This window comes from Leptodactylus fuscus, chromosome 3 (assembly GCF_031893055.1).
Source record: "Leptodactylus fuscus isolate aLepFus1 chromosome 3, aLepFus1.hap2, whole genome shotgun sequence".
Taxonomy (NCBI): Eukaryota; Metazoa; Chordata; class Amphibia; order Anura; family Leptodactylidae; genus Leptodactylus; species Leptodactylus fuscus.
Window position 1 is genome coordinate 185,481,411 of NC_134267.1, and position 22,606 is coordinate 185,504,016.

The 22,606-nt window shown below is 41.8% G+C and overlaps 1 protein-coding gene across 2 annotated transcripts in view; it reads left to right on the top strand.

Moving 5' to 3' along the window:
* The window catches only part of CUL3 (cullin 3), a 45,186-nt gene extending 23,688 nt beyond the window's left edge, over nucleotides 1-21,498 (top strand). The window contains exons 3-16 of one of the 2 annotated variants that reach the window (XM_075268869.1): nucleotides 1,663-1,776; nucleotides 2,479-2,639; nucleotides 4,854-4,968; nucleotides 5,454-5,682; nucleotides 7,864-8,009; nucleotides 9,041-9,217; nucleotides 9,521-9,691; nucleotides 10,836-10,943; nucleotides 11,051-11,175; nucleotides 13,530-13,626; nucleotides 13,714-13,845; nucleotides 18,588-18,774; nucleotides 19,172-19,317; nucleotides 19,756-21,498. In XM_075268869.1, coding sequence (XP_075124970.1) covers nucleotides 1,663-1,776; nucleotides 2,479-2,639; nucleotides 4,854-4,968; nucleotides 5,454-5,682; nucleotides 7,864-8,009; nucleotides 9,041-9,217; nucleotides 9,521-9,691; nucleotides 10,836-10,943; nucleotides 11,051-11,175; nucleotides 13,530-13,626; nucleotides 13,714-13,845; nucleotides 18,588-18,774; nucleotides 19,172-19,317; nucleotides 19,756-19,887 — 2,040 coding nt within the window. In that variant the 3' untranslated portion in view covers nucleotides 19,888-21,498. Of the gene's footprint in view, nucleotides 1-1,662; nucleotides 1,777-2,478; nucleotides 2,640-4,853; nucleotides 4,969-5,453; nucleotides 5,683-7,863; nucleotides 8,010-9,040; nucleotides 9,218-9,520; nucleotides 9,692-10,835; nucleotides 10,944-11,050; nucleotides 11,176-13,529; nucleotides 13,627-13,710; nucleotides 13,846-18,587; nucleotides 18,775-19,171; nucleotides 19,318-19,755 lie in introns of both variants that reach the window. The other variant, XM_075268868.1, reaches the window with a different exon arrangement.
* The last annotated feature ends 1,108 nt before the right edge of the window (nucleotides 21,499-22,606 follow it).

Sequence of the window (22,606 nt, forward strand, 5' to 3'; positions counted from 1 at the left end):
TACAGCACAATGACTTGTACTCACCTGACAAAGGCCTAAAAGACATGCTCTTGGGTTCGGAGGGGAGTGTGTATGATGTAAAGGACCATTTATCTTGTCTGTCTGTTGGCCTGAATAAAATAAGATCTACACACTTGTTCAAGGGAATCGGCCAGACGACGACGTGGTGCCAGAAGATACCGCTAAATCTGTCACCGTGTGTAAAGTAGTTACTTCAGCTCTCCAAGATGAAGATCAAGAAAACTTTATTCCAATATAAAAAGAAACCGCTTGTTCACACAGCATGAGGAATAAATGATGTTCTCTATAGCAGGGCCTGTTTTTGGTCCACCATGGGCCTTTGTTTGTGGGACTTCTGTAATACATTAAAGTGCATATATATATATATATATATATATATATATATATATATATATATATATATATATATAATAGTCCTATATAAGCAACAAACATCCTGGCAAAAGAAATATCAGTATCAAGTACTGAAGTATTATTGACAGCCTGAGGCAGCACTGCTGGGGGAGTCCATTGAAATGGGAGATTTGAGATAAAAAAAAAAATGATTACAATTAAAACCTTATTGAAACATAAGATTGAGTCTTGTTCACACAGCACAATTTACATTCTTCTATAGCAGTTGCTGTGGAGTGGGACAGTTTTTGTATTACACCAGTCTAGTTCATTTCCTCCATTTATATTAACCCGAACGACAAAACAGAAATTGTCAGCAGTGTCTCAGTAGTGCAGCCTCAGGCTTTGTGAATGGTTTGTTTTAACAATTTTAATGCATACTTTATGGTGTGTGTGTGTGTAATGTTGTACTATTCAACTAAACGTTTAGCCAAAACTGAATTTTCCAAAAACCACGGGTACTAACTCAAAATTACATACATACAGGTATGAGCCGAGGCCACTGTGGTACACAGCGTGTTGCCCGAAAATATGTGCTATAGATATACAAAGTAACTTTACCTACCAGCGTGCTCGGATAGATCGACCGCCATATATCTATTAATCCTGTGAAACATGGAACAGTTATGTGGGGTGTGTGTCATGGGCATACTGGTGGTGTAGCACTACAGCTTACAGTCTTATAAACTACTTACATATCCACAAATAAGTGTCAAAGAACAAACAAACGAGTTTGTTGCTGAACAGATATCACGGGTGGAGGACTTATTCCAATGTCCCACAGCTGCGTTATGTTGTGGCCTGTTACAAACACCACTAACTATACTGACTACAGGCCTGATAACAGTCTCGGAAAGTTTGGTGTGCACACTTACCAACACGGGTCTTATTTAGATGGGTAGCTGGTCATGGTTATTGAATGAGGAGGCTGCTCTTGTCAAAAGTTCTGTACCCAAGATGACAGTCTTTACAACTGGATTTGGCGCGGCTCCTAAGCTGTCTCGGCAAATCTCTCCTATCTACAGGATCCAGTGCTGACAAGAAGTCGTCATCAGTATTACTATCCAGGCAAATATCTCTTAAAGGGGTCCACCATATGACTGATCCAGCCATGCCTTTATTTTCATTGTTCTCCTATAACAGAAAAAATGTAACCACATGGAGATATGCAATTTGTTCTTTATATTCCAGGATACCTTGTAGATTTATGGTAATGATTTTATACATTTGTGTTCTCTCTATTTATAGGTTCGAGATGATGTCTTAAACTCGTTAAATAATAACTTCCTGCAGACCCTTAACCAGGCATGGAATGACCACCAGACTGCCATGGTAATGATTAGAGATATTCTCATGTACATGGTAAGTGTCTCCAAACTAGGGTGTGCATTTACTCCAAGTAATAGACTGGACAAACCCTGTAAAGGGATAACCCTATTCCTATACCCTGAGATAGAATGAGGTTCCCTAATCAGGGTTCCCTTATATGAGCCCGAGTCTGAAGCTACTGGCAAACTATTGAGTTCATCTAAAATGCAGAGATTGGCTGATCCCAGACTCCAGGGGTTGTCTGTAATAAGAATATTAGTAGAACTACAAGGAAGCCATGGTGTTACATAGAAGTGCTCTGTAATGCTTGATATTCCTCTGATTTAATCTGGATGAATACAGGGGATTTTGTAGGACTGATTTTATGTTCTAAACTTATCAAGTAAACGGGATGAGGAGTGTTATGTAGAGCACAACCCCATATAGGCGCTGGCTACAGATTGTCCACGTATAGTCCATCTCCTCTACTCTTAAGACTACAGTAGGTGCCACCTTTTGTCTTTTTTCTTTTCCCCTATTGATTTAGGTGAGATTATCTCTGGTATTCAGCACCTGACAAAGTACCGTAGGATTGAGTCTCGAGTCCTTGCAACTCTGTACTGTGGATACCTTGTATACTCTGTATATATGAGGCCTACTGATTTCTTATTGCTTTGTGGGAATTGGGATATCGACCCGCAGGAAAAAGACTTGTATGTTTTAGCCACTGAGTGCTGTTGATGTCTCTTGTTTTAGGACAGAGTCTATGTTCAACAAAACAATGTGGAAAATGTCTATAACCTGGGCTTGATAATATTTCGTGATCAAGTTGTACGCTATGGCTGCATAAGAGACCACCTACGGCAGACATTATTAGACATGATCGCACGAGAGCGGAAAGGAGAAGTAGTGGACAGGTAAATGAACTCATGATATTTTCTTCTTTTCCCTCACCTAGAGATTCTGATAAGTTATATGAACATTTTTTTTGATTCTGTGTGCACCAGTGTCGTACAGTGAGTTGCTCAGCTCTTGTTTTCCACAGCTCCTCTGGTATATGGAAGCACCAATCTGGTCACAAGCTGTGGGCTCCTGCTCCATGTTTTCCTGAAATGATTTTGAGCCTCTGTGGTGTATGTTTTAATTTGATCTAGATCTCTCTTGGATGTAGTTGTCAATTTAACTCCTCCTGTTAAACTAATTCAGACATCTATGACAAATTCTTAGACCCCATCGTGATTGGGTGCAGCTACCTCTTCCAGGAGAATGGGACACTAAGGGAGCATTATTCTTAAGATGGCTATGGATTCTAGAGGTGGAACCGGCATATATCAGATATCCAGATGAGGTGCCATTCATTGGAATATTATCCAGTGGATATGCCGTTAATGTCTGAGATGCGAATATTCCTATAAATTTGGGGCCCAGAAAGGGGTACTGCGCTCTAGTACAGATTTCCATGTGCAGACTGTTGGATGTCTTATGCACAGAGCTTTTTACCTGTAAAATCAAAGCTTCTAGGGGGTGAGTGGTGTTGGGCTCACTGTAGTGTCTCCCAATTTATTTTCTTTTTTTTTTTTTTTTTCGTTGAATTGGCCTAAAATTCTACGGGTTTTCTTAATGGTCTTGCTAATATTATTGTTCCTCATGTTACAAGTTATTTAGAGGGGGTTGGTTAGCAGTTTAGAAGTGAAGATGTATACGTAGATTTAAAGAGGACCATTCATGGATTTGGGCACATGCGGTGTTATATACCGCTGGAAAACAGTACGCTGAATTCAGCTTTCCCGATCTGTCTGTCTGTCAGGAACGTCCTTCTCCACAGCAGCTCCTATAGCGCTATACAGTGTGAGCGGGGAGGAAGGCCCATCCCCTCCTGATAGTCTATGGACGAGCACTGTGAGAAGAGGGAGGGGGGCGTTCCTCCCCGCTCACACTGTACAGCGCTATAGGTGCTGCTGTGGAGAAGGACGTTCCTGACAGAATGTCAGGAACGCCCTTTTGACAGTGAAGAGTTATGGTACCGGCACCGATAGCGCTTTACCTGAGGCACAGATCGGGAAAGCCAACAGTGCGCTGAATTCAGTGCACTGTTGCCTTTCCAGTGGTATATAACACTGCATGTGCCCAAATCCATGAAAGGTCCTCTTTAAGGCCTCATGTACATGACTGTGTGCAGTGTTGTTATGCTAGCACAGACACTTTGTTTTCTGTCCCCATGCTCACAACCATATATTATCACAGGTCTGTAAGTGGAGGCAAAACTCACTACAGGTCCTATTTCTGGCCAGGCTTACTGAAGTAAATGAATGGGGTCTGTGGAGGCACAGGAGACGCAAGGACATCATCCATATGTCATTAAACCATAGACCTGACTTATGCTCTCATAGTCATGTACGTGACATCTTTGATTGTCTTGATCCTATTACCCAGTAGACTTGGATGAGACACCCACTGCAGTACTCACTAAGGCTGCTATTAAAAGTATGGTTTGTGAGCACCTGCATTTCTCAGTGGCTCTGGGGAAACAGCTAATGTGCAGGGGGTCCTTCATTGGGCCCCAGCTGGTCTAAAACTGATGTCTTATGCTATGGATAGGACGTGAGTATTAAAGCCGTTTAAACTAGAGCTCCACAACAATGTGAGTTGTGGTGTTGCCATGACTTGGGCTTCAATTTTTTTCCTATGTCAAATTCCGAAGCCGCCTTGGGGTGTCCATCCTGTTACATTTATGTCCGTCATTGTCTACCTAGTCAGCCAGTGCTAATATCATTGTAATACATGTGTACTGGTAGAAGCGTAGCATTAGTCTATGACAGAGGTCCTCAAACTTTTCAAACAGTGGGCCGGAGGCAGAGCAGGTCGCACAGACATCGGGAGCGGTGCCCTCCAATTGGTTAAGTGAAGTGCACTCCATGGCCTGGCCCGAGCTCCCCAGGAGCTTCATTATAAATGCACGCCTGCCGGCGTTGTCAGCGGGGCCAGACAGAAGTGCTTGGCGGGCCGCATGTGGCCCACGGGCCGCAGTTTGAGGACCCCTGGTCTATGTAGTCTAACAACGAACCTTATAGTCATTGTGAGCCGTGTGCATTTAGCCATTTTATATCCTTTTGTCTTGTAAATCATCCCAGGGGCGCCATAAGAAATGCCTGTCAGATGCTGATGATCCTTGGCTTGGAAGGCAGGTCAGTGTACGAAGAAGACTTTGAAGCCCCATTTTTGGAAATGTCTGCAGAGTTCTTCCAGGTAGGTGGTTGTGTAGCCTTCATATTTTTTCTCTGAATAAAGTGTGATTTTGTGTGTGGTTATCCAGATACACACACACACACACACACACACACACACACACACACACACACACACACACAGCAAGTCTCTGCATAAACATTGCATCACTTGCTCCAAGCCTAATACCCCTTCACCTGTGGACCGTAGACTCTGGATAACATATCTATTCAGATCAGTAAAACCTTCCTAGGTTTCCTCACTAGTGCTCCTTGCGGAGGCTGCACCATATTTCTCAGTTCTTATTGAGTTTGCTTGGGTAAAGCAAAGCAAGGTCGACATCCGAAGCGTATTTTATCCTTTGAAGCATATTTACAGTGTACAAGCTGGCAGATTGTTGGTTCTGTGTCACATTTCATGAAAGACATTTGTATAATTTCCTCGCTTTTAACAACTGTTGTCTTTCAAGTCATCAAATCCTAACCAAGCCTTTGTTTTCTACACAGATGGAAAGCCAGAAGTTTTTAGCGGAAAACAGTGCCTCAGTGTATATAAAGAAAGTAGAGGCTAGAATAAATGAAGAAATAGAGCGAGTCATGCACTGCCTAGACAAATCCACAGAGGAGCCCATTGTGAAAGTCGTGGAGCGGGAGCTCATCTCTAAGCACATGAAGACTATTGTGGAGATGGAGAACTCTGGACTAGTGCATATGTTGAAGAATGGAAAGACAGAAGGTATTTCTAAATCACCTGGCCGACCTTATGTCTAATGTCTTATAGAGTGGCTGAAGAGTTTGTCTGCTCTTCCCTCCCTCCTTAAAGAGGACTATTCATGTCCTCGCAGACCGGCAGCGATGACGCTGGCAGGCTAGGCCAGCCATTCAGACAGTGGAGGAATATTGGTGCTGATACTGCGATATCTCTGACACCATGTACCAGCAAAGCTGATGCTAATCTGTGAGGACATGGAAAGGTCTTCTTTAAGGCTGAGGGCCCCATGTTGCAGATTTTGCTGTGGTTATTTGAGCCAAAGCCAAGCTTGGCTACAAAAGAATGAAATGGGAAATATATAGGAAGTACTTATAGTTTTACCAGTGGCTCACTCCACCCCTTGCTGCTTTGACAAAAAAAAAAAAATAATAATAATGCAACAACAATAGCTGCCTTTCCACAATGCGGGGCCTTGGCCTAAAGGAGTAAAACAAGGTGTTCTCTGTCCACAGGATAAGGAATAAATGTCTGGTAGATGGCGTCCCTTCTGATACTAAGAGTAGGCTCCTGTGTGCCTTGAATGAATGAATGGTGGAGGAGGTTACATATGCATGTCACCACTTCATTGTATTATGTGGGACATAATGTTGTACTCAGTCCCATAGAGATGACTGGACTGCAGCATGCATCCATTCAGGGCATTCTAGTTATTAGGGGTAGCTGTGGTCAGACCCCCACCATTCGGTTATCCCTTATACTGTGGATAGGGGATAAGTCTTAGGGAGCTTTCACACGGCGTTACGCTTCGCTCATTCAGACACGTAAACACCTGTCAAAGTGACTGCTGTGAAACACAATCCCATAGACTTCAATGTGTGCCAGTCTTACATGCGCTACACATTGAAATCAATGGGTTTAAAAGCCTCCCATTGATTCCAATGTGTAGTGCGCATAAGACTGGCACACATTGAAGTCTATGGGATTGTGTTTTGAAGTGCTCACTCTGACACGTGTTTCTGTGTCTGAATGAGCGGAGCGTAAACTCTTTGTGAAGGCTCCCTTATGACCTGAATACCCTTTTAGTTGCACCAGTATGATGATGATGATTAATATAGTGCCATTAATTTCGTGATGATGTAAACTTAAGGGGTTTACATACACAGTAAAAGTACAACAAAAAGTATCAGCACAAAATTAACAAGACTACTAACCTGATAGGAAGGAAAGAGGAACCCGATGACAGACTTACATTTAGAAGCTAATATTTAGAAGAAAATTCTAAATGGGCTCCATTGTTTTTCCAAAGGGACACTTTATTAAAAAAAAAAAAAAAAAAAAAAAAAGGATTCGCTCTCTCCTGACCCTGAGTAGCAGACTGGATTCATAATCTGCTGACTTTATACATCTACATAAGTTTTTGTTTGCTTCAAGGAAATACACAAAGCTCTGTGGTAGCGATCTACTCTTACATGGTTTTTACTTCTTTTTGCTTTGCATGTGTTTCTCATCTTGAGGCTAAAAGCAATAACTTGTAGAAAATGCAGTCTGTCGGGTAAAAGTTAGTACTTAAAACATAATCTGGACACCGCCTGAAATAAAGCATACTTGGGTGATTGTCGGCCTTGTATTGCCGCAGACAGCATCCATCACCAATGGATCAGAGCATTTTACTTATTACTTAGGCTGAGCTGAATGTAGTTGGCGAGATATAGGGCTATTTTCTTGTGGCAAAAACACTTTGTTCTAATGGTTACCAAATATACTACTTTGTTGTAGGTGCAGTTTACTATAGTTATTTGAAATGAGAAATGTCTATGTAAGTGCAACTGAGCCCTCTAGTGGTCACTTGCCTAAGTGGGAAATGTTTAGAGGTTGGCTTGTTTTACCACACAACGAAGTGAATGGCCACTGGACACTTCTCCTCCTATGCAAACACAACATGGCATTAGATGTAAAACACTGGTCATTATCATTCCTGCACCAATGGAAAATAAAATGTCAGGCGCCCATAGATGCTTTCTAACTCCTACTAGAAGCTGCCAGCCAACTTTATTAATGGGTGAGACTGCAACAAATCCTAAATAGAGACACTGTTCTTCCACAAGTTAGAAACTTAAAGTATTTTACCTCTAGGGTGATGCATACAGATTTTATTCCTGTTTTTCATCTCTTTTATCTGTGTATTTCTTTGACACTTACTTTCAGATCTAGCATGTATGTACAAGTTGTTCAGTAGAGTCCCAAATGGCCTAAAGACAATGTGTGAGTGCATGAGTCTGTATCTACGAGAACAGGGCAAAGCCCTGGTGTCTGAAGAAGGGGAAGGAAAGAATCCTGTCGATTATATACAGGTTGGTATTGAATGGCATGTCGTTGCACCCTATGGCAAACAAATGTTGACGTTTAGCCCTTTTTTTTTTTTTTTTTTACACAATCTTTTTTTTTTTTTTTTTTTCTTTTCTTTTGATTTTGAAGCAGATTTTTCTGCCAACATAGAGAAGTGCAAAGTGTAAAATAAGTGCAAACCATGGCCTTGTACAGTAACCTGTCATTGCCCTATTAATATTAGGACTAATATGGGTTTGCTATTAACAGCGCATATCTCAAGCAAACTCGAGGGACATTCCCATCAATACAGGGTAGTTGATAAATGTGTGATGACTAGGGTGCTATATTTACTTCTATGGGCCTTAGTGTGCTGTCTCCATCAGTCCCAAAGAAGTGAATGGAGTGCTGGTCATGTATGCAGTACTGCCTCATTCACACACAAGGCTTGGAGTGTCCTAGTCTTGTGATCCAAGAAGTCAGACTAACAGTACTAATCCATTTACACCTTAGGGATATCTGATAAATGTTATAGGGCAATCAAACGTTTCCCAGTTATACATGATGGCATTTCCAGGGCTATGTAGGCCAAACCACTAACTTTGTTTTTCTAGAGATCGGGGTGCCACCAATCATAAAGCAGTAGCATAGTCTAATAACATTGCTATTACTCTGCTAGAGGGAAATACCCCCTTTAAGCATTGATGGAGTATAGAAATACACCAGTGCATGGAATGTATGCGCAACAATGCTAAATCCTGCTCTGCTTATATATGCAGTTGACTCATAAAATAGTACTTATTCTTTGGTGTGTACGTCTTAGGTTCATTCACACATACAGGGTTTGATGAGGTTTTTGTTATATACACACACACACACACACACACACACACACACACACACACACACACACACACACTCTTTGGAAAACAATATTCCACAAGAATAAGTAGCATTGTTGGTTAACAGCATTTAAACCCTGTAAAAAAATTGTACGAATACCGCTTTATGTATAAAATCACCATTGACTTATCTTCCTGTTTTTCACTTCCTACAGGGTCTTCTTGACCTAAAGAGCAGGTTTGACCGGTTCCTTCAGGAGTCTTTTAGTAATGACCGTCTTTTCAAGCAAACCATTGCTGGTGACTTTGAGTACTTCCTTAATCTCAACTCCAGGTCTCCTGAATATCTTTCCCTATTTATCGACGACAAACTGAAAAAAGGAGTCAAAGGAGTAAGTCAATGCCATACGATATAATCTTAAGATTTGTAGATGAATAATGGATATAGTTCTAACAATTTGTGGGGTGTGAGTGGATGTCCTAAAAAAGATAGAGAGAATGGGAATCGCAGCTATATCCTGAATTCTAGATCCCTTCCATCTAATATTCTATATATCCGTGGCACAGTGGTATCTTTATGGTTTCCGTAAGCGCCATATTTAATGGATGGAAGGGGTCGGTCATAAGGCTGACATAAGGGGTTGGCGACATGCTTTTATTGCTTGTTTTTGACATTACCTTTGTTTCTTTAAAAGCTGACGGAGCAAGAGGTAGAATCTATACTGGACAAAGCAATGGTCCTGTTTAGATTTATGCAAGAAAAGGATGTATTCGAACGTTATTACAAGCAACATTTGGCCCGAAGACTCCTCACCAACAAGAGTGTGTCAGATGACTCAGAAAAGAACATGATATCCAAGCTAAAGGTGAGACGAACTTAGCAGATCACATTTGTGCCATATATAGTTCGTTTCCTGGGATTCAGGTAGAGGATGTTGTACATGTTAGAAAAATGATGTCCGTTAGTTTCGTGTACTCTGAAAGCATGTGTGTGTGATGTGGACGGTGAAATGCTGCTTGGCATAAATCATATCCAAGTATACAGTAATACTGGCTGAGATCTGACTGCTCTCTCTGCCATAACTCCGTTCCTCTGTAGCTTATGTCACATACAGTGCCAGATCTTCTCTTTAGTTTAAGGTTATGGACGCCTGTGCACTGAATCTGTTTCTTCTAAATGCAAAACTAAGCAACGTTTTAATGCTAAGTTCACAATAGTGTTTGGCTTTCCATTCTTCGGATCCGCTTGGGGACCTGTAAAAAGGGAAAGCTAACCTGCGATAGTTTCTAACTAATATTCGGATCCACTTAGTGACCCCTTAGACCAGGGGGTAGGGAACCTTTGGCTCTCCAGCTGCTGTGAAACTACAATTCCCCGTATGCTCCATTCACTTCCATGGGAGTTCCAAGAACAGCAGAGCAAGTATGCATGCTGGGAGTTGTAGTTTTGCAACAGCTGGAGAGCCGTACGTTCCCTACCCCTGCCTTAGACTATAATCCTTGCAGGACTTTTCTCACTAAGCTTTTTAAGCAGATTTGAGGACGGAAACCCTGAATGGAAATTAATCGCTAGTGTGAACTTAGCCTTAATAGTCTTTTACTAAAATTTTCTTGTAATTTATTGTAACTCCTGCACATACGTTGCTGTTTAGCTGAATGTAATATAGGTCTAGCAGCACTGCTCCTGTCTATCTTGGCTTTCTCTGCTATCCCCTTGCTTTTTCTGTGGTAATAGATGACAAAAACATGGGGAGGATGTGGTACACGGCAAGTAAGTGTGAAGGAAGAAGGCAGCCATGTTATCAGGCAGGTCATGCATGCTGTATAAGGGTACATTGTCCATTGCCTTCAATTCTGGACATCCTGTTTGCTTGTTTATCTTTATGGCTAGATGTAAATCTGGTCATGTTAAGTACATAGGCAAGGAAATTCAGGAAGCCACATACTGCAGCATGTAAAATAAGAAGTGTAACAGCAGTTTTGGAAAGCTCTAACTTTTTTTTCTTTTAGACTGAATGTGGGTGCCAATTTACATCAAAGTTGGAAGGCATGTTCAGAGACATGAGCATCTCAAACACCACTATGGATGAATTCCGGCAACATTTACAGACCACAGGGGTATGAAAAAATACTGGTTTTAACCCCTATATAGACTTATGTATTTGTGTATATTTCCACCGTCCAACTGTGTGGTCATGTCAGTGTGTTCTACTTTTATATTTCAGGTTTCCTTAGGGGGTGTAGATCTCACAGTCAGAGTGCTCACCACTGGCTACTGGCCCACACAATCTGCTACACCAAAATGCAACATCCCACCAGCTCCTAGACATGCTTTTGAAATCTTTAGAAGGTATGTATATCAGAAATCAGAACCTAACACTCACTATAAGGGCTTGTTCACACAGCAGAATCCGCTGCTGATTTTGTTTTTTTTTCTCTATTCAATGGGATTGGAGTATTCTGTCCACCTCATACTCCGCTTCATTTTCTTCCATCTGAATGGACCCTTAGGCTTCGTGTCTCATAACACTGGTTATGTCTCTATTACCCATTAACAAGCCTGTTGCAGGGCAGTTTAGATTTTTCCGGAGCAAGCTGGAATCTGCCTTATGGTGGGTGCTATGCTAGGAGTTTTAATGACTACTTTGATAAATGGAGTGCAGTGTAAGTTTTGAGGTTAGATTTGCTTTCTGGTTGATAAAAGTGGACAGAGCAGGAGGTAGAATTGTTGCAAATATTTTATTCTACAGATATATATCACACACATTAACTATCTAATCTTCACCATCTCTCCAAGTTCATGTAGTACATTTATAAAGACCAAACTAGCGCTAGGTTCACACTTGTCCATTTAGTGACCTAAAAACATAAACGTTATCTGCTTGAAAAGCGGTTACCCATGGAAAGCTGCAGACCCCATAGACTATAAGGCCTGCAGGACTTTCCCTCTACATAATGTGAGTGGAAAGGGGAACAGAGTCCCCGAACTGTCACCCAAAGCATCTTAGTAATTTACTTTATTAAAGAAAATGGTCTATTTCTTTTATTTGATGCTTCCTGCCACTGATCAAATCTATACAAGTGACATCTAGGGTGACGGCAGGGGTAAGGGAGATGATGGCTCCTTGAAGTAGAGACCTCAGTTTTCTTTCACATCCCAGTTGTATTAGATATTACTTTCCAGCCTTCTCCTAACAAGTGACCTAGACGGCTTCAGATCTGTCTCCCTCTTTTTCTTCCTCTTAATCAACACTCCATAGACTTCATTGTAAACTGATCTGCTTGTATACATAGTAGGAGACAGAATCATGCTAAGAACAGAGAATAGTTATGTTGTGTCCCTTCACCTGCACTATAGATTTAGGAACAAGGTAAATGCATTTAATTTAGAAGTTGCATATTCCAAGATTTTCAAAAAATTTCCAGAAGGGGAAATTGAGAAAATAAACAAATAACCTTAGCTCATCGTTTTAAGCACTGGTGGTCTTTGCTGGCCTGTGTCTACTTCTCTTCAACAACATCAGCGACTTGTAATACATGTAACTGATTCAGCCAGCCATTGGCTTTACTGACCTTGTGCCGTACACGGGGGTATGACTATTGAAATCAATGTCTGGCAGTGGTAGTAATATGCATTGTATGGTATGTCTTTGAAGCAAAGTAATCCTAGACCATTGGAGCGGCAGAGGAATTAGCGGATAGGTTATGGTTACTTTTATTGCATTTGTCATTGTGGTAATGTCTTGGCCTGAGCCTCCTGCTAGATGTGTCTCGATGTACAATAAGAAATGCCCTAACAGAAGGAAACAAGATCAGCCTGTACTTTTTTTCATTAAAAAAACATTTATCCATTGTCCCATATGGTCTTTACATTATGTGTACACATTCTATAAACACATGGTTTTACAAAGTAATGGATTTTTAGTTTCTTCTGCCTTTGCTTTCATTATATAATGTTCCTGGTGAGTAGCTAAATGTAAGGCACTTATTACAGTCAGCCTTGGATCTCATAGATCAGTTGTCTGGCCAGTTCGAGGTCTCAGCTGAACATCACTGATCATATATTTGTGCATTGGTCCGCTGTCCATAGTCATACAGAGAAATGCTGCATGCAACTTTTTTGTCTGACTAGTTTTGTTAGCAGACACCTCTTAATGTGTTGGATGCTGGAGATGATCCCACAATAATGGGATCATTTCCCCTTCAGCATTTCCGTTTTACACCAGAGGCAAAAGGCAACCGATGGCTTGATGTATCTGAACAAGGCCTGAGGTGAATGATAAGGGAAGGTCAATTGCCACCAAATTTATGCTTCTACATTGCCTTACAAATGACACTAATAGCTGGAGGAATGGACTAGTGTGCTGTGGTCCTAGTGTGAGATATCGCTGTACTCTGAAGATAGGAATATACTTTTCCTTACTAAATGGAAAGTATATAACAGAGGTAGAATACCTAAATACAGGAACCCATTGCAGTCCCTTAGCAGGTGTTCACTTGTAGGAATTTTCTGCTGATTTGAGTGTGTAGCGTCCAAATTGTCTCTGTACATAGTGTACCCAGTTGTGACCATCCCTAATATGACCGCATTCATATTTAATACTCACTTGTTTCATTGAGTCCCATAGAAATTTTTTTGTATTGCTGTTTTTGAGTCTTATATGGCAGTAAATAATTTCTGATCCCTTCTTTGGCCCTCTGTAGGTTTTACCTTGCGAAGCACAGTGGACGACAGCTCACGTTGCAGCACCACATGGGCTCAGCAGATCTCAATGCCACATTCTATGGGCCTGTAAAAAAGGTAAGTACACTTACCACCCGAATGATAGGACTGCATATATATAGGGTTTTATTGTATACATAGGATATCTTTATGTTGTCTCAGGAGGACGGCTCAGAAGTCGGTGTTGGAGGTGCACAAGTTACAGGATCTAACACAAGAAAACATATACTGCAAGTCTCCACCTTCCAAATGACTATACTAATGCTCTTCAACAATAGAGAAAAGTATACTTTTGAGGTGAGTTTTGGAAAGTGAGTTGTGACTGACATATCTTCCATTCTGCCAGTGACTGGATTTACCACAGATCCTGCTCTCTGCCCTGTCATGGGCTATATTCACCTATGCTATATACGTTTCTTTCTGCTTGTTTTGTTATAGGAAAGCTAGTACTTAGATGTAAGATGTCTTGTCACTAGTTGTGTAAGGCTGTCCATTGTATACTCCTAGCCCCATGTTGTGTTCTGCCGTTACATAAAAAGCGGCCTGTCTATATTCAGTACAAATACAAGGCCTTATATTGTAGAATTCAACAAAATCTCTTACTTTCCGAGATGTCTTATTTTCGGGGAAACACGGTAGGTTCACACTAGTGTTCGGCTTTCTGTTCTTTGGATGTGCTTGAGGACCCAAAAACGGAAAGCTAACCCACTTAAAAAGTGGCTATCTGCAGACCCCATAGAATATATTGAATCATACATAAAAAAAGGCACCTCAACAGAGCAGTGGTTGTTCCTGGAGTTGCTAGGTGGACAGCTGCTGCATTACCCGGGGACCAAACAACCGAAAATTGTTAGTAAAAATCTAGACACAAAAAGAATCTGGGGATAACAAATGCGCTGCTGTGAGTTTAATTCTTGAATTCCTTATTGGGTTAATGGCAATGTGTTTTGACATCTGGTCTGCTGTCTTCATCAGGCCAACTGTGGCATGAAGTGAAGGGGTTTGCCATTTGTTGGAGGATGGAGGGGTAAATGCTTTTTTGGCAGCTTTTTTTTTTTTTTCTTTTTTCTGTAGGGTATCTGCATCTTTTTATGTGAATTGGTGTTTAATTCAGACAGGACTACTAGAATTTATGTAGCCATATGTCACGGGATGGTTAGAGTCCGGCAATAGGCAATGTGTAATATATATTTCATGTGGAATGTATTCTCTAACCTGTTGTAAACATCAGTGTGTAGTTGGCTGATTCGGGTCTAGTGTGTTAGCACATTGTATGCAAATACCTCTAACTAGTGAGGACCAGTGAGGACAATGGGTGGAGATAATCTGATCAGTGTCTCCAAGAAGATGTTGGATGGTGCATTGTCCATAGTAGACAGGGAGTCTGCTCTCCTTGGTATAGGTGAGGGGGGAAGGATCTGTGACTCAGCCCTTCCCACCCACAGATATAGGTGTAACAGTTTAGTATATAGTTGTAGCTGGAGTTAGTATGTGTTAGCCGGCCTGTGCACAGCTCTGCAGAGAGCCAGGACTTAGTTACAGGACCAAGGAACCAAAGTTATCATTGGATTGTGACTTCTGTGGACTTATTGTTATTACGGTTGATGTGACCGCCGCCGGCTACTAACTTTGTGGATTACAATAAATTGCTGTTGTCTCCCGACCTCTTGCGTCCGTGTTGATTCAAAAGACCATCCGGAGGAAGACGTATACCTTTGCTCCGTGACAACTGGTTGGCAGCGGTGGGATCAACAGCGGACAGCGAGATGGACTACAGCAGCCCAGCGATTAATGGAGCCACAACCTCAGAATACAGGAACTGGACTATGGCAAGTCTAAAATTAAGGGCCCGGGAACTAAACCTGAGTTACCAGGGAAGAACGAAAGAGCAACTGATCGAGGCACTGGAGGAGATGACCCTGCAAAGCGACCATGAGGAGGGCTGCCCCCAGGAGACTGGAGAGATACAGGAGTGGCAGGTACAGACCCAAAAGAGCAGATGGGTTGTTTTGTATGAGGAGGAATTGGCAGTGCTGGGGCTAGAAGCAACTGCAGAGCAAAGGAGTAGAGCATTACAGAGGGCTCAGGAAACGGAGAAGGAGGAACAGAGAATGGCGCATGAAAAGGAAAGAATGGCGCATGAAATGCGAATGGCTGAGATAACTATGAGGAATTATAATCAAACGTCGACCCCCAGCCCAACAGTGAGAGAACCACCATATGTCTCCCATAAACACTTCAAGACCTTTGAGGAAGCGGCTGGGGATGTTGATGGATATTTTCAGGACTTCGAACACCAGTGCCGCCTGATGGAAGTCCCAGAGAAGGATTGGGTCCGGTATCTGGTGGGGCACCTACGAGATGGGGCTGCGGAAGCTCTCAGAGCCATGGACCCTAGTGATCAGCGGGACTATGAGGCCATTAAAAGAGCGGTGCAGAAGTATTATGCAGTCACTCCAGAATCTTACCGAGTTCAGTTCCGCTCTTTGTCTTACAATGGGGGAAGCTCCTTCCACATGTTCGCCCACAAGTTGAAGCAAGCATGCAAGCGCTGGCTAGAAGGAGAGGAGGCTGTCACAGTCGATAAGATCCTCCAAGTCATACTTAAGGAACAGTTCTTTTCCCAGTGCCCCGCTGAGATCCGTGAGTGGGTGCTGGAACGGAACCCAGCCACAGTTGAGCAAGCTGCTTCTCTTGCAGATGAGGGCCTGACCATCAAGCCGCAGTGGAAGAGGTTGTTTGCAGAGGAGCGGAAAACTACCACAGTCCGCCAGACACCCTTCAGCCAGCCAACCACCTTTCGTGCCCGGCCTCAGGATTACAATTCCCCCTCTACCCCTGTCCCAGCCCATCGGCCTCCAGCTATGAACAACCCTGTCCCTAGACAACGACCTACTGGAAGAATGCTAGAGCGCAGATGTTTTGGGTGCGGGCGGCCTGGACATTTGCAAGCTAGTTGCCCTGTTAACATGGGGGCACGGGCCACCGTGGCATCCCGGCCTATTCACTACCTGGGAACCACTCCTAGGACAGAAAGTTTGGCCCCATTTCCAGATGACTCCATGAATGACACATCTGTTCCACCTCCAGGGGTCTATGGGATTCAGCCTTCCGCCACACATCCCGCAAACCTTCAGCGGAAGCACGTGCAGGAGGTCCTACTGGATGGCCGAACAGTTGTTGGATTCCGGGACTCGGGAGCTTTCCTAACGGTAGCGGACCCCCGAGTTGTGCGACCCGAGGCCCTAGAGGAGGGCCCTGGCATTTCTATCAAGTTGGCAGGGGGTACTCAAAGACGTATTCCTAAAGCTACCGTGGAACTCGACTATGGTTATGGACCAAAACGATGCACAATTGGTGTGATGAGCGGGCTGCCGGCCGATGTTCTGTTAGGCAACGATGTTGGAAATCTACAGTGCCACTTTGTGGGAGCAGTGACCCGAAGCCAAGCTCAGAGAGACGCCAACATGGATCCACCGGATTTTCTGCCAGATGCCAGCCCTTCAAACCTACAACTTTACCATTCAGTACCGCCGAGGGAACCAACACCAGAACGCAGATGGGTTATCCCGGCAGGAGGACATATGAGCTATAGAGACTGATGTGCATTCCCCAATTTACCTGTGTAGGCCAATTGTGTCATGCACATGTTTTGAGAGGGGGAGGGGTTGTCACGGGATGGTTAGAGTCCGGCAATAGGCAATGTGTAATATATATTTCATGTGGAATGTATTCTCTAACCTGTTGTAAACATCAGTGTGTAGTTGGCTGATTCGGGTCTAGTGTGTTAGCACATTGTATGCAAATACCTCTAACTAGTGAGGACCAGTGAGGACAATGGGTGGAGATAATCTGATCAGTGTCTCCAAGAAGATGTTGGATGGTGCATTGTCCATAGTAGACAGGGAGTCTGCTCTCCTTGGTATAGGTGAGGGGGGAAGGATCTGTGACTCAGCCCTTCCCACCCACAGATATAGGTGTAACAGTTTAGTATATAGTTGTAGCTGGAGTTAGTATGTGTTAGCCGGCCTGTGCACAGCTCTGCAGAGAGCCAGGACTTAGTTACAGGACCAAGGAACCAAAGTTATCATTGGATTGTGACTTCTGTGGACTTATTGTTATTACGGTTGATGTGACCGCCGCCGGCTACTAACTTTGTGGATTACAATAAATTGCTGTTGTCTCCCGACCTCTTGCGTCCGTGTTGATTCAAAAGACCATCCGGAGGAAGACGTATACCTTTGCTCCGTGACACCATATAATTATAACCTCCAGCTATATGCACCTTACGTGTTTGTATAGAAATGTATCTGTAAAGTCTCTGATCTTGAGTTAGACAGGTTTGTCTAATCCACCTTAAGGCTAATGCCCCACTGGGAGGAAACACAGCATTTTTGGGCATTGCGGAAACGCAGCGGAAATAAACGCATAGTGAATGCAATTTTGTATAATCCTAGCCCCACATTGCGGAAAAGCTGCGTTTTTGAAAAACGCAGCATTTCAATTATAGTTGGTGAAACGCTGAGTTTTTCCTCCATAGATTTCTATGGAGAGTGTGAAAACTGTAGCAAAAACGCAGCATGATAAATGTGTTGCGGAAACTCCGCAGAAACGCTGTGTAAAAGCATCAAAATCCGCAGACAAAAACTCACTGTTTTGCTTGGTTGAGGCTAAGGCTAATTCGAGCAAAAACGCGATGAAAAACTCAACAGAAAACTCATATGAATTTCCGCAGCACAAAACTGAAAAACGCAATGAAAACCGCATGTACGCAGCGTTTTCTCTGTGTTTTTTTTTTTTTACGCTGCATTTCTGTCCAGTGGGGCCTTAGCCTCAATCTCTGTTTTTTGGGGAATCCATTCTGTTCTCAGCACATGGTAAAACAAAACTATTGTTACATTTCTTGCCCGTGCAGTTCAGTCTGACTTTTTCCTTGTTTGATCCCTTGCAGTGATTTGCTTGTAAAACCAATATTTCTTTCTTTCTAATAAAGTATGTTCAGAAGAAGCGTTCTCTAAAACAGAATTTTATTTATTTAGGAAATCCAACAAGAGACGGACATCCCAGAGCGAGAGCTTGTAAGGGCACTTCAGTCTCTGGCCTGTGGGAAGCCAACCCAACGAGTCCTCACAAAAGAACCTAAATCTAAAGAAATAGAGAGTGGGCACATGTTCACTGTTAATGATCAGTTCACTTCCAAACTTCATAGAGTTAAAATCCAAACAGGTGAGTACTGTATAGGGCTCCTAGTGCTGGTAAAACTGGCCATAGGTGGACAACACTTAAATACTTGTTGTTTTGCTAGTAGTGCATGTTCTGGATCTTTCCAGTTTTCTGTGAGAAAATGGAAAGATCATTTACATCACTTGGAGACTTAGAGCTCTGTAGTAACTGTAGTGTGCATGCACCGGCGAGGAATCTGCGATCAGTCCCAGAGCCTGTAAAGGTTCAGTCAGCTATATGGGGGCTGTGCTGGAGATGGAGCCCATTCAGGCCCATCACAGAAACACATGGGCTGGTTGAATAATAATTTTGCTGTGAAGTCTCCCTTTTTAAATGTATTTTTATTCCTCCTCTTTCTAGCCTATCAGATCAGTATAAATATGCACTTTGCTTTTTTCAGTGGCGGCCAAACAAGGTGAATCTGACCCCGAAAGAAAAGAGACTCGACAGAAAGTTGACGATGATAGAAAACATGAGATAGAAGCTGCTATAGTCCGGATTATGAAATCTAGGAAGAAAATGCAGCACAACGTATTAGTAGCAGAGGTATTGTTTGTTTTATATAGGTATTGAAGCGAGACCTAAAATATTAGATTTAACGTTACACATCTCAGAAATCTGATCGTGTGTTCCACAATAAGTGGTTTGAGGACATGTTATAAATGAAGCACAATGATCTTTACAGTATTGGCTCACATGCTCATTGCAGCATTGATGTCCTGATATGACCTTCGTGTCTGGCTCTTATCCAGTGGGAATTCAATCCGTATAATGGGATGCAGTTTACTTCTACTTTTTTTTTTTTTTTTTGAATATGTTCAAAATGTGTTTTGTTTTACACTTTTGACTAAATATATTTCTTTAAAAAAAAAATTAAATTACTTAAATTGCTAGTATTTATACCATTATTTTGTTTTGCTTGTGGTGTTTTTTTTAAATATTTATTTAATCAATTAAATCTTTCTCTCCCTTTCCTCCCCTCAGGTAACACAGCAATTGAAGGCCCGGTTCCTTCCAAGTCCAGTTGTTATTAAAAAACGTATTGAAGGACTTATTGAACGTGAATATCTAGCACGAACACCTGAGGATCGCAAAGTATACACCTACGTAGCATAGAAAATGCGTCCTGCTAATTGATTTACTTTTGGACTTCATACCCCTTCGCATGGACTGGGAAGTTCTTTTAAATCATTACACGGTTACGAGCGTCATCTATTAAATTTCAGTACGTGTTCTAGAACATGCACGACAAGCCTACAAGATTTTACGACATCAGATTCCCTCGGGGGCCTTTGTAGATATCATTTATACAGTTCCTTTGTGGAATTGTTAACACCCAGATTTCTCTTTCTCTCAATAATGTATGGAAAGAATGGGAAACACCAAAAAAGGAAGAAAAAAAAAAAAAAATGAATAAAAAAAAAAAAAACTAATTTAGAAAATAAGAGTCACGTTAATAAAATTTTGGGGAACTTACTCCCTGCCCCCAAATGTTAGTGGTGGTGTTTATGTTCATCTGCTGAATCTAATGCTTTTCTTTAAGGGTATATAAATATAAATGGAAAATGCTGAGTTCTGTTGCAGTTCAGGTTATGGGAATAAGTAAAAAATTTTTGTAGTATTAAACACAGGAACGTCTTTACAATGCCAGGTTGGGTGTTGGGCTGCTGTTTATTTTGATCCTTGCACATAAGTTTTAAGTTAACACACAAATGTCTGTGTCTTTAAGGTAAAGTCTTAGTCTACCTTCTGTACATTTTTACCCCTCCTCCCCTTCTTCTTTTGCACTCTGGACCATCCGCACCCAATGAAGATCAGCACTTGTTTTCACTCTTTGATTCCTTTTGTACAAATCGCCGGTGGAAGATTCTGGTTTTCCACTTCATCCCAACGCTGGATAGGCGGCCATAGAGTAATATATTCTGTTTATTGGCGACTTCAAAGTGTAAAGGCAGGAGTGTGTATTTGGTGTACATTTAACCCTATTTATTCAGTCAAGTGCTCAAGACACAACAGTCTGAACTTCTACCATGCAGAGAACGGCTTATTGCTAAAGAGTGAAAACCCCCTGTAGAACCTGCTATGCATCTAGTGTATATAACCACTGTATTTTCCGAAAGTGATGCCTTTTCCACATGATTTATCACTCCACCTTTACACATCGCTTCTTGTCTCCTCTTTCAACAGCATATATGGGGCGAATCTCCTTAATCATGGTTCCATATCCAAGCCCTATGTACCAATATGCATGTTGAGCGTCGAGTGCCATTGTTGACTTTGAAAGTTGAAATCCATTGTCCTAAGAATTTTATTTTACAGCTAGAAATGGATATTATTCTGCACCATGTGAATTCTTTTTTCCCCTATGGGATATTATGTTCAGCATAAATATGTGAAAGTTGCCCATCAAACATTTATTTACTCGATCTCGGCAAGTCTTGTTCTATTCTTATCCACAAACGTTGCCACAGACAAAATCCAAAATGTTCCAGTGTTTGCAGTTGTAAATAACATTTTACTTGTTTACTATATTCTTTTAAAAGACCATTTTATGCTATACATTTATGGTAATAAGAGCCTGCAAATTTGCAATAAACAGGGTTTTTACTCTTCCATGTTTACATTGCAATGCAAATTTCTGGGGGAATAAAAAGGTGTATCATTCTCGACTTGCAGTTTCTATAATTTTGTATGACTTGAAAGTTGAATTTAAAAATAAAATAAAAACGCAAGCTAGTTTAGGATTTTCCTGGTTTAGTGTATTATAATTTTTAGGGTAGGGAAAACGTCACATGAAAGGGTTTATTTGTACTATTTTATGTATATTATTGTTTAATTTATGCTTCAATATTGACACTGAGCCTCCAAACCAAAAGAGATTAAATGGAACTTTTATTTTGTAGCGCTGCATTTTATCGTTCTTGTATTAGTAACGGCACTGGAGAATTTCAGGTGATTATCAGAGGAGTATTTTTTTTTTTTTTTTTTCTCTTTCTAGACTTGTGTGTACTGTTAAGGAGTTCGTATTCATTCATGTAGATGTAGCCATGCAATAATCCTTTACTCTTGTTTATGGGGTTTTGCCAACAGCTCCTGGTCAGCTTAAAGGAATATTCACAAGGATTGTTATTTTTATTTTTTACATAGATCTTTAATTGCTGTCAGAAATATTGTGTGTATACAGTCTGCCATTGTTTAATAAAGCAGGAGGTTATGCAAAAAATTTGCCAATGTGCAAACTTCAAGTCCTTGTCAGAAATCTGAGGATTGACCTTAGAGTTCTGCAGTGGATATTCTTTTAAAGGGATTCTACCATTAAAATCACATTTTTATTTTTTTTTCTTGTTCACAATTATGAATATCCTTGAGAAAGGCTGCTATTCTCCTACCTTTAGATATCTTCTCCGCGCTGCTGTTCGGTAGAAATGCTGGTTTTCGTCTGTATGCAAATGAGTTCTCTTGCAGCACTGAGAACTCTCCAGCGCCGCCTCCAGCTTCTTCAGGAATGGTCTCTCTGCGTCTTCTTCTGTAGTGGAGTTCAAACTTCTAGGCCTCGGGCAGAGCAGACTGTGCATGCCAGTGGCCACAAGAAAAATTGCTGCTTACACAGTAAGCGGCCATTTTCTTTTGGCCTGTCATCTCTGCCTGAGGCCTAGAAGTTTGAACTCTGCTCTGGAAGAAGATGTGCAGAGAGGCTGTTCCTGAAGAAGATTGAGGTGGCGCTGGAGAGTTCTCTCGCAGCAGTGGAGACGCCCTCAGTGCTGTTTGAGCGCTGGGGCCCACCCCCAGTGCTGCGAGAGAACTCATTTGCATACAGATGAAAACCAGGATTTCT